General features: G+C 39.6%; 1 protein-coding gene across 8 annotated transcripts in view; it reads left to right on the forward strand.

The window, feature by feature from the left end:
• RIPK1 (receptor interacting serine/threonine kinase 1) overlaps positions 1-2170 on the forward strand; it is a 210465-nt gene extending 208295 nt beyond the window's left edge. For all 8 annotated transcript variants that reach the window (XM_029590539.1, XM_029590542.1, XM_029590543.1 and 5 more), the window contains one exon: positions 1346-2170. In XM_029590539.1, coding sequence (XP_029446399.1) covers positions 1346-1638 — 293 coding nt within the window. In that variant the 3' untranslated portion in view covers positions 1639-2170. The remainder of the gene's footprint in view (positions 1-1345) is intronic.
• The last annotated feature ends 10011 nt before the right edge of the window (positions 2171-12181 follow it).

The following is a 12181-nucleotide window of genomic DNA, read 5'->3' on the forward strand; positions in this document are numbered from 1 at the left end:
TTGCTGAAAATGTGTGTTTACAAATGCAATGTTTGCTGGTTTTCCTTTATAAGAATGTGGTGTTGGTTTTTTTTTTTTTTTGTTTTTTTTAAAGCTTTGGGGCGGGTTTTAAGAGCCCTGCTCGCGTAAATCCGCCTGGATTTACGCGAGCAGGGCCTTACGCGCCGGTGCGCCTATTTTACATAGGCCTGCCGGCGTGTGCAGAGCCCTGGGACTCGCGTAAGTCCCGGGGTTTTCCGAGGGGGGCGTGTCGGGGGCGGGGCTGATCGGCGCGGCGTTTTCGGGGCGGGACGCAGCGTTTTGGGGGCGTGGTTTCGGCCAGGGGTGGTCCGGGGGCGTGGCCGCTCCCTCCGGAACCGCCCCCGGGTTGTGTCTAGGCGCGCCAGCGGCCTGCTGGCGCGCGGGGATTTACTTCTCCCTCCAGGAGGCGTAAATCCCCCAACAAAGGTGGGGGGGGGGGGGTTTAGACAGGGCCGGGGGGGGTGGGTTAGGTAGAGGAAGGGAGGGGAAGGTGAGGGGAGGGCGATAGCGAATTCCCTCCGAGGCCGCTCCGATTTTGGAGCGGCCTCAGAGGGAACTGAGGTAGGCTGCGCAGCTCGGCGCACGCCGGCTACACGAAATCGGTAGCCTTGCGCGCGCCGATCCAGGATTTTAGCAGATGCGCGCAGCTACGCGCGTATCTACTAAAATCCAGCGTACTTTTGTTTGCGCCTGATGCGCCAACAAAAGTACGCGAAGGCGCGCTTTTTGAAAATCTACCCCTTTATTTATAATAAAATCATAATCTTTACACTTTTGATAACCTCACGGCCCTATTCAAATTTAATTTCAAAAGTAAGAATACAGCATAATTTAATCACAGATAGATTCCACAAAAATAAACAGTATACTAATCCTCTGCAATGGGAGTCTGTTTATAAATGGAATGAAATGAAATTAACCAATATAATTTGTCATCTCTTGTGCATTTTGTATATAACCAGTGGAATAACTAATGCTCAGATATTGCATGTGCTATAGCAATTTAAAAAATTACAGGTACAAAAAAAACCCACGGAAATGTGAAAGATAAATGTAATGTTTTCATTTACAGAAATGTCTGTTCCATGGAAACATGTAAAAGTCATCTTGCAATTTAGTCATAGAAGCTCCTGTAATAATAAAACATGTTTTTTTTTCATTATTAAGTTATTACTTTTTCGGAATGATTGTTTTCTTATCTCCCCTTGTTAACATGTTTGGGCAGAAGAAAAATGTTAGATGTTATTGATTTTCAAAAGTGTTTTTGTTTTTTTCAGTCAGAGTAATGTAGCACCTGTTTTTCCTGTTTTATTTTTTTTGGCAGATTGCACTGTTTTAGCTAATGAACAACACCTGGATCTCATCAGGCAGAACTTGGCAAAAGAATGGAAGACGTGTGCGCGCAGACTGGGCTTGTCTAATTCGGAAATTGATGAATTAGACCATGACTATGAGAGAGATGGTCTGAGAGAGAAGATTTACCAGATGATGCGGAAATGGGCCATGAAGGAAGGCGCCAAAAGTACCACAGTGGGAAAGCTGGCACAAGCCCTCTTTGGATGTCAGAGGACAGACCTGTTAAATTCTTTGATAGACCTGACCCCAGAACTAGGCTGATCAGGACATCTTAGACTGCAAATTCTGTGTCGTGTCCTTGAGGGTTCTTTGCAAGTTTTGCTACCTTTCATTGAACCAACAAGAAAGTAATCCAGATATGATAATGTACATGAAATACTGAGATCTTGCAGGTCATATCTTTAGATGTTGTTTTTCTCAGGATCCCTTACAGGATATTATAAATCATGATCATCTTGCACATGGAATCTGATTTCTACAGAACTTATTCATCTTTTTTGCAAGATTGCTTAAACTACAAGGATTTTCCCTATTGGAGAAAGGCTATAGATTGATAATTTTTTTAAAAATCTGTCAACTGATAAATTAGTAACTCAGTCACAGGACTCAAACTATGCAAAGCAATAGGGCCTTAGTAACCTTACATAGATGAAATTACCACTTTTTTTAATGAATTTTTGAGAATATTTCTCTAGTACCTATTTATAGTGAATAGTTTAAGATAAGATTACATATGTTACTTTTTAAACTTTTATTGATTCTTTGGAAAAAAAAAATTGGGGGGGGGGGAGGGGCGGAGGTGAATTTGCATACATACAACATATCTATAGCTATTTTAATGCTAATCTGAAAAATGTCCTTGTGGTGCCTTAATTAAATTTTTAAATAAATATAAGGCTTTTACATTAATTTGGTTTGTGAATGTAAGATGGAGTTAGGCAAGTTTTGGTGAATCAAAGGCCTCAATATTTAAAGTGATCTCTCTGTGTAAGTGAGCCAGATAAGTTATATTCGGCTAAATTAGACTGGCTCTATGGCATGTCTAACTTATCTGATTATTTTGACCAAATAAGTCCAAATATTGGCATTTACCCAGCTACATAAACCAGAAAAGCAGTGCCACCCCATTGTGCCCCTTTTACCCACCACTGACTTATCCAGCTATCTGCTTAACCAGATAAATGACTTTATCTGGCTAAGTGGTGTCCACTGAACATAGCAGGATATTCAGTTGCCGCCACTCAGCTGGCTATGTCGCTAGTTACCCAGCTAAATAATGTTGAATAGCAGGTGCCCTATGCTTTGAAGTAGTATTTCACAGTGTGCAATTTCTGGGGGCATTTGGAACAGGAATTAAAGTTGGTGAAGGTGTCACTGTAGTAAGGACCTTATAAGAGACTACAGAGACACCAAAAAGAAAAACAAACCTATTCTTATACGGGACTTGACAGTGAGGTGTATAGAGTTGGGGAAATAACTGGGGGGTGAGAAAATTCATTTGCTTTTCAAGTGTGTCAGCTTGCAAAGATGGGCAGATATTCCAGAGATTAGCTAGAAAATTGTGAAAGGGAGAACTGGATATCATTGTACAACTAGGTACAAATAACCTGGCAGATGAAGTGGAAGTAAAGATTCAAAAACAATTTAAGAAGTCGGGGAGAGGTGATGGACTAGTAGCTGAGTCCATGACATTCTTAGAAGTGCTACGTATCTATGAGGTTGATGAAATAAAGTTGCTAAGCTTAGCACACTGCTTTACATTGGTTTTAGCGCACATTTCTGTGTGCTAAAATTACTTCCCATTTAATAATGCTTTAGTACACAAAAGCATGCACTAAAAAGGAAGTAAAATGAGCTAATTTCAGCACATTTCCATATTAATGTTTGCTAATAAGCTGCATATGGAATTACTTCATGAGTGGAGTAGAACAGGTAAATAAGAAACAGCTATTTACCCTTTCAAATAACACTAGCACTAGGGGACACTACTTTAGACTAATAGGTAGCAGATTCAAAACAAATTGGAGAAAGTACGTTTTCACTCAATACATAATCGAGCTGTGGAATTTGTTGCTGGAGAATGTGGTCGAGGCAACTAGCATAGCTGGGTTTAAAAAGAGTTGAATGAGCTTATGGAAGAAAAGCCATAAATAGTTATTAACTAGGTGACTCAGGGAGACTCGCCATTTGTCATAGGAAGAGAGCAGCAAGAAATTGGATCTACTTTTAAGGATCTGCCACTGTCTGAAACCATGGACCTTTGGTCTATCACTAGCATGGCACTTCTTATGTTTTTTATGTAGTAAAATGCACTAAAAATGAGCACAATTTTTCTCTCTTTGGCACTGAATCTTTACTTCATACCTGGAAGTAAAGTAAACACTAATGCAGATTTTTTTTTTACTTCATATTAGAGTTGAAGTGTGATTGACAGGAGACACACACTGCTTCTGCTCTGTGATATACACAGCTATTTGCTACTGTAGTTTCTGTGCTGTTCCTGCTTCTCTCTCTGACCTCAAAATGGAGTACTTTTTTCTGATTTTGCTCTTCTGCATGCTGTGACATCAAATGTGGGCAAAAGAAGATGGGCCCAGAGAACTGTGATGCAGGAAGCTGTTTAACATGCTAGTCTTTCAAAGAAGCCTCACAGAGCAATGATCCATTCATCCTCGCACTGCACTCCTGAGGTTCCTGGAGGCAGATGTGGTATGTCGTTATCTGATGAGCTTGAGGATCATGTTGGACCTCTATGAGGTGCTGGGGGCCAACACAGATCCTATGATGGCTCATAGGCATGCTACACCAGGTTTTGTCAAGCTCCTAAGTTTACTATGCTTTCTTACCTCTGAATCCTTTCAGAACCTTTCTGTTGTGGGTGTGATGGACCCAGTCTACTTTCCTCCTTCACTTTGGGCAGGTACTGAAGGAAAGTAAAAGGAAACTGCATCAAATCAGGAGAGATCAAAGTGGGAACAGATGAAATGGGGTTTCTTTAGCATTGCTGGTATACCTAATGTGATTGAAGTAATAGTCCACACCCATATGGTTCTTGTGGCTTCAGCTGAATGGGAGATGGCATATCCCTGATCCTCTTTGTGACCTTGGGCAAGTCTCTTAATCTTCCATTTCTCAGGTACAAACTTACTGGGTCATTTTGTCATTTCGCGTTAAGGCCCTGATGTGTATGTGGTAAATAGTGCAACGCGCGATAATATGCCAATGTCACATAGGTTATGCAAGTGGGAGGAGTTTGGGTGGAGATAATGGTATTGAGCAGCTCCTAACGTCAAATACGATAGAGTAATGCACAGAAATAAGGGTTTTAAAACTGGAAATAATTACACCTTTTTTCTGTGCATTGTGCCCGCGTTAAATGTGCATTACAGATCGAAAAGGTTTTTATTGCAAATGCCGTTTGGGCGGGGGGGGGGGGGAAGGAGAGAGAGAGAGAAAAGAGTCTGTAGAAATCAATATGTAACTTTACTATTTATACCATTGTAAGAGGGGGTACTTTTAACTCCGGGTAGGGTAGGTTTGGAGGGGCAATTTTACATATACAGTCAGAGGTACGAACAGCAAAATTAAGATCACTGAAGATTTTCTGTCATTTGGAGCGATGAAAGGTAAGAGGAGTTGATTTGTACGATGTACTCTACCTGGCTTGATGCACTGTCAACTTTGCTGTTCGTACCTCTCACTGTGTAAGTAAAAGTGCCCCCTCTTACAGTAGTATAAATAGTAAAGTGACAGAGGCTCTCTCTCTCTTACGGAAATTGCCTGTGCAATGCGGAAGCAGGGAAATTAATCTAACCGCCTCCTTTTTTATTGCGGGCACTATTTTTGTTATAGCTATAGCTTTTTGATGAATCTAGGCCTTAAATTGTAAACCCTCTGGGGATAGGGAAATACCTATGGTATTGGAATGTAATCTTTGAAATGTCACGAAAGGTATAATATAAAATCTGTCATTTATCAGAACTAGAAGCATTTCTACTTCATGAATATTCAAGTCATGTATGATGTTAACTTGAAAAACCTCTATGTCGTTGCCAAATTCCCCAGATGCTGCCATGATCCTTACATTCTGTTGCAGTTAGTGATTGGCAGCAATTTTTCCAGGGGCAAGTATGATGAAGGCTAGCTGCTTAGTAAGTACTATGTCTGTAACCATCTTTCAGGTACCTTTCTTGTGCAACAAACCTTACCAGGAGTCCTGCTATCAGTAAACCACCTTGTCATCAATCCATGGACTAAACACCTCTGGACAAGAAGCTTAACAAATCGTATTTGTTTATCTGCATGAGAGTTCTGCAAACTGCACACATACGACTAATAATACTGGAATAAGTCCTTTTAGGCCTGAGAGCTCCTTTCTTCCCCTGCAGCCCATTAAAATTGGTATAAAAATAGTATTTTGTATATATTTTTTCTTTATTTAAAACTTTTCTATACCGACATTCAAGTAAATATCACATCGGTTTCCATAGAACTGGGGAAATCTTTAACTAAAGAAATGCGAAGTTACATAAAACGAAGGGAACTGAACTAGGAGAGAAGGCTAGAATAGCAGAGTCAAGTACCCGGAAAGCAATAGTAACAAAAATATACAATTGTATAAGAATTATAACAATATGTCTATTTACAGTATGTACAATATGTATCGTAGAGCAGTAGCTTGTAATATAGTAGTACCCATAGAAGGAGCGGCAGAAAGGGGGCTGAGATCTGGGGGCTGCGGGGTTAGGTAAAGGCTTGTGAGAAGAGCCAAGTTTTAAGGTTGTTTTTTTTTTAATGTTTGGGTACAATGTTCTTGGCGCAGGTGAGCGGGCATTGAGTTCCAAATAGTTGGTCCCACAATGGAGAGGGCCCGTTCTGTCATGGCTGTGTGATGGATGAGTTGGGGGGGGGGGGGGAGGGAGTGAAGAGGGTTCCTTTATACTCCGTTCTCGTGGGTCTATTCAATGTGTGATATTGCAGGGAGTTATTCAGCCAATGGATGTCTGGATTGTGCAGGGTTTTATGGATGATAGTAAGAGACTTGTGAAGGATTCTAAAGCGTATAGGGAGCCAGTGAAGGTCCTTGAGTATGGGGGTAATGTGATCTCTTCTACGGGAGTTGTTGAGGGTTCTGGCCGCCGCGTTCTGGAGCATTTGGAGCGGCTTGATCGAGGTAGCAGGGAGGCCTAGGAGGAGGGTGTTGCAATAATCAATTTTGGTAAAAAGTAAGGCCTGTAGAACTGAGCGAAAATCATAGGGATGGAGGAGTGGTCTTAGTTTTTTTAGAATGTGTAGTTTGTGGAAACATTCTTTTGTGGTAGCGTTTATAAATTTTTTTAGGATAAGGCCAGCCACATATGAAAGTGATCTCATCCTGACTGTGCCAGAATGGAAAAGCTCTCTCAAATCTCAGAAAAAACAAGACTTTTTTGAGTATGTATGAGCCTTCTCATGCATCTAGTTGCTGCACAAGTCTCCTCAATCTTCATCTGCTCGTGTAAATAGACACATTTTTTTGCTGTCAAAGCTGCTCATGTTTTTCCATTCGATCTTTGTTCCTCTTCATCCAGTTAGACCAGTCCAGATGAATGGGTTATGCTCTCTGACCAGCAGAAGGAGATTGAGATCAACAGGTATGCTGTTGTCACTCCTTACATGCATGCATCCATGTTGACCTCAGCCTGCCAGTATTTTCTGTCTCCAACAGATGGTAGGCATACATATCACATGCTGTGGTCCATGTCCTAGTTAGGCTGGGTGAACAGGAAAATAAGGTAGCAGGCAGCTTCTGAAATGAAAGGCATGTTCTCCCTCCCTCAGTCGAGCATATTCCTGGAAAGGATTGATTGCGGATAGGCAGCTTCTGAGGTGAAAGCCTAGGCTCCCTCCCTCACTTGAGCATGACCCTGAATCAACTTGGTTACTGATAAGCAATTCCTGAGGTGAAAATCTAGCTTCCCTCCCTCTGTTGAACAAAAGAAGAGGATCCTCTTCTTTAAAAATAAATCCTCCTCTTCTTTAAAAATAAATAGAAAAAAAAAAGTGAGAAGTTTCTTCTTTGATTTGGCACTGCACAAAGTTTAAAAAAAAAAAGTAAGAAGCAGGGAAAAGAGCTCAACGAGGTCTGAACGAGCAGTTGACAGGATCAGCATGCAAAGGCTGCTGAGAAGCCCAGAAAAATTGGAATTAGGTTTCCCCTATGTCCCACTCGCAAAAGTGAGCCTCTAATGCTGCAGGCGAGTTTTAGACATTTATCAGAGGGTAGGAGGAAGTCAGCACTCCACCTTTCCTGAGCCTACAGGAGGTGCATTTAAGCTCTGCTAAGCTTGTTCAGAGGGGAAAGAAATGCAGAGTAACAATGAATTTGGAGCTCCGGGGGTGAAATGGAGAGACTTCAGGCTGAAGAGCCAAGAGGGTCTTTACAACCTGCAGATAGACTGGGTGAACTGGTAAGCCAATTGATAAAACTGGTTGTTTCATTGTGTGCATTTTAGAAAATCTCCCAACTTAACGTGTGTAAAAGCCTATTTATGGGGTTAAATGCATCTAACATGCATGTAAAATCTACTCGCATACCCTTTTAAAATTGAAAGAAATTATGTGTGTATATCATTTGCACACACTTATCTGGCTAAATTCCAACTTATCTGGCTAAGTAGCACATTGCCACTTAGATGACAATGCACCACCTATCTGGATAAGTAATGCCATTTATCCAGCCCAATTCTTTGTTACCTGCCTAGAAGTAGGATATAAATTGTGAAAATAAATACATAAATATTGATATAACATATTTAAATGAGCACTTTTGAGTGTTTTTTAAGGGCATGTTATGATTACAAAGAAGATCCAGTTCCAAGCATGAATAAACTGTGATCTGCTCTTTGCTTGTATGTATGAACCTACCCATTTTTCTCTCAAAATTGTTTTGAATATCATTAAAAAAAAAATTCTATATAAGATTATCTTCTTTTTTTATAGTTGTAAACATTTATAGATTGCCCCATTTGTATACATCTGATTGTAAATCATAGATTGGTGAACTATTGTTTCCTTCAGCTGTATTTTTATTTATATATTATATTTATTTTTTTAAATTTATATCCTGTGCTCTATGGCATAGCCCTTGGTGGCTCACAAAAAAAAAAAAATACATAAATTGAAACATAGGAAAACAGTCAGACATAAGGATGAAAGTTCACTGCTCTAGACATAAGAAATTCAAATAAAGGCTTGTGAAAAACGGAAAGTTGTCAATGCCATTTTGAAATGGATGGAGCAGAAGATATTTTGCAAATTTCCTGGAATGGATTTCCAAAGGCGTGGGCAGCAACGGTGAGCGCTCAATTTCTGGTACTATCCAGTCTTGCCAGTTTTGCGATCGCAACGACAAGAAGGTTCTTGTTGGAGGAACGTAATTGCCTTACAGATTTGTAGAGACTGAGGACTTCGCTCAGCCATATAGAAGAGTCATTATGTAATAAGTTGTAGATTACCATTATCACCTTGTATTGGATCCTATAGGCAACAAGGAGCCAATGTAGCTGAAACAATACTAGTCTAATATCATCAATCTGTGCTGCAAAGTTTTGAATGTCTTATAGAAGATGCATTGTGTTTGCAGAAAGTCCAAGGTATAATGAATTCAATTGTCAGGATGGATCAAGATCAGAGATTATAGGACCAGGCAATTGTTCTGATTAAGTCAAATTTGAACATGAGTAATTTGTTGTAATTTCCCTCCCCCCCCCCCCCCCCCCCCCCAACCGCTCCCCCCAATGCTTCCCTGTCTCTTTATCCCTTCATCAAGCTGCCTGAGTCAGGGGTCATTGGGTTTGTTCTGACTTTTGAGCAGGTAAGATGTGCTGATTAACTTCTCTATGTTCTTAGCATAAAAAAACCCAGAAATGGAGTTTTGCTCCAGCCTGCATAAGTCTTGACTTGTATTTACTTCTAGTTAGATGAAAAAGTAACTCCAGGAGCTCAGGAAGCAGCTTTATTTTAGCAGGTTGCATGGCTGCATTTCTGAGGCTTGATTAGCAAGAGAAATGTATTATAGTTTTTCCCTTTGTGTGTTTTACTTTACACGTTTAAAAAAAAATGTACTATATGATCACTTGCTGTGTGTTCCTCCAAGTTTTTTTACTTTTCAGCAGATTCCAGATAATAAAATCCAGTTTACTACAACCAACTGGGCTGGTGTTTGTGCATGTGAGACATGCTCCTGCTGTATTACTTAAAGCCATCCTTTACATGGGATATGCTCATCTTGATTATTTAGGAAAAATTTGAATTTTGATGAATTTTTGGCTTGTTTTCGGAAGGGGAGTCAATGATGGTTCTTCAGCTTAATTATCAAAATTGGGGAGGTAGGGAAGGACCTATGCGCATGTGCCTCATGTTTTAAGTAACTACACTGTCTCTTATTCTGTCTCCATTGTGCATTTCCTATGCACAGCTTCAACAGCTAGCTTAGCTCAGTCCTTAGTTACTCACAGTCAGAGGAGGCCACGTCTTCAACTCTAAACTTTATTACAAGGAAAACAGTCTTGCTGTGCATAAACTGAAGACAAAAGCTGCCAGCATAGTCTAGGCCAACGGTTCTCAACTGGTGTGTCACCAAGAATACGCAGGAGTGTCGCCACACTTCCCAGTCCTCCGCTGACCCAGCACGGACTGAAGGATGAACAGCGCAGACCCAATATTGCGACAAGGAGCAGGCAGCAGTGGGGGATGGAGAAATCCTCTTTGAATTTGAAAATGGAAACAGGACTCAAATGCTCAGAATCTATGAATGCTGAAGGATTGTGGAAAGTTTTGAAATCAATTGAGAGTTCTCTGTCAGTATCACAAGCGGTGCTTGAAATAAAAAAAACAAGTTTTGGTTAACACCAACTTAATTACCACGTATAATTTAAAACTAGAAGACATGGGACAGCGTGTTAGAACAATGGAGAATATCCAACAGAATTTGGTCAAATCTGAGCAGATTCATAGTAAAAAAAAAACAAAAAAAAACCTAGAAAATTTGGAAAATGCTATAAGAACTCACAATATGAGAATTTTAAATTTCCCAGTTGTGAATTTTGTTACACCATTAGACCTCTTCAAGATATACTTGTTGCAAGTACTGAAAATCCATGAGGCTGCATTACCCGTTATTACTAAAATGTATTATCTTCCACAATCTAATTACCAAAATCAAGCAGCACAGAAGGATCAAGTACAGCCATCTATATTCTTGGATATTTCAAGGATTCTGGAGAGTTCTCCAGAAGAAGAGGTCACACAGAGAAGGTCTATGCTTTGTGTCTTTTGCCTTTTTGATGAACAGGAATAATGTTCTGAGGCAATTTTTTTTGAAACAGTCAATCATTATTTCTGGGACAGAAAATATGGGTATTCCCTGATTTGGTTAAAGCTACCCAGCTAAGAAGGAAGAAATTTCTGACTAAGAGAACAGAAGTGTTACAGTTAGAAGAAAAATTTGATCTGTTATCCTTCTAAATGTTGTCTTTTATCAGAATACTAAATGTTTTTTTTATACTAACCAGCTTAGAGAATTCTTAGATGGACACCACCAGAGTCTCCACAGCTGGATCGATATAAGAATATTGCCCCAAACTCCTCTCGGCACCATTACTAATTATAATATGATGATAAGCTAATATTATCGCTCACTTTACTTTCGGCCTCCCCATTACCTATATTGTTTTGGTATATGGTTAAGAAAATTTAAACAAATTGTATTTCTGTTTTGTGTAATTAATATAATTGTTTTCTATAAGAGCCATGTACCTTAATTCCAAAGAGTTCTTCTTGTAAGAATTTGTAAAAGTTATGAAAATTAAAAATTAAAAAAAAAGAAAATCTGTTTGGGTGATTGAGATCCTTTGTGTGTGAGAGAGATCATGTGTATATATGATTAAGAGCCCCTGTGTATAAGTAAGAGAGAAAGCATGTGTGTCTGTGATTGAGAGCTGGTTTAGGTGAGGGAGCATGTGAGTATGCTGTGTGTAAATGAGAAAAAGAGAGCATGTTTGTAAGCATGTGAATGAGTGTGTGTGAGAAAAAGACAGCATATATATGTGTGTGTGATTGAAAGCCTGTGTGTGTAAGCCTGAAAAGACAAGACAGCATGTGTGTAAATGTGTAATTAAGAGCCTACATAAGTGAGAGAAAAAGCATTGAGAGCCAGTGTGAGAGAGAGAGAAGAAAGTTGCAAGCAATCTATCCTGCCTTCTGCTAATTCAAAACAATCTCAGGGCACCTGGATATCAAATGTTCCCAGGAATGCAGAGCAAAACATTTTTTGTATCTTTATTATTTTTCATTATTGGCCCTTTGTGTCTATTTTGAAATATTTTATTGGTATCTAGAAATTTTTTATGAGTCTTTTAATTATTGGATATTCCATTCATCAGTTGTTTTGAAATAATCTGTTCTTTTTGTTAGTATGGTTTTACTGCTACTGATTTTATATTTCTTGATTTGTTTTATAAGGATGAGTGATGTTTCTTTTTTTCCTTTGTTACACTGCATACAGAGACTGGTTTGTTGCGGTTTCCAGTTTAGTTTTTATCTGCATGCTTCTAGTTATGCTTTATGGTCTCTCTATTCTTTGTTAGGTGAGGGTCAGCACGTGATTCAGGTGAGGTTTACTGCTGGCGTGTAGTTTCTGTGTAGGGCTCTATAGCAGTCTGACTTAGTCTGTTTTCCTAATAGGAGATGTATTGTTGTCCTAAGGCCTGGTATATTTTCAGTGTTGCCTTTTCTTAGGTAAGGTGGTTACTGTTTGAGTACT

This window comes from Rhinatrema bivittatum, chromosome 2 (genome assembly GCF_901001135.1).
Source record: "Rhinatrema bivittatum chromosome 2, aRhiBiv1.1, whole genome shotgun sequence".
Classification (NCBI taxonomy): domain Eukaryota; kingdom Metazoa; phylum Chordata; class Amphibia; order Gymnophiona; family Rhinatrematidae; genus Rhinatrema; species Rhinatrema bivittatum.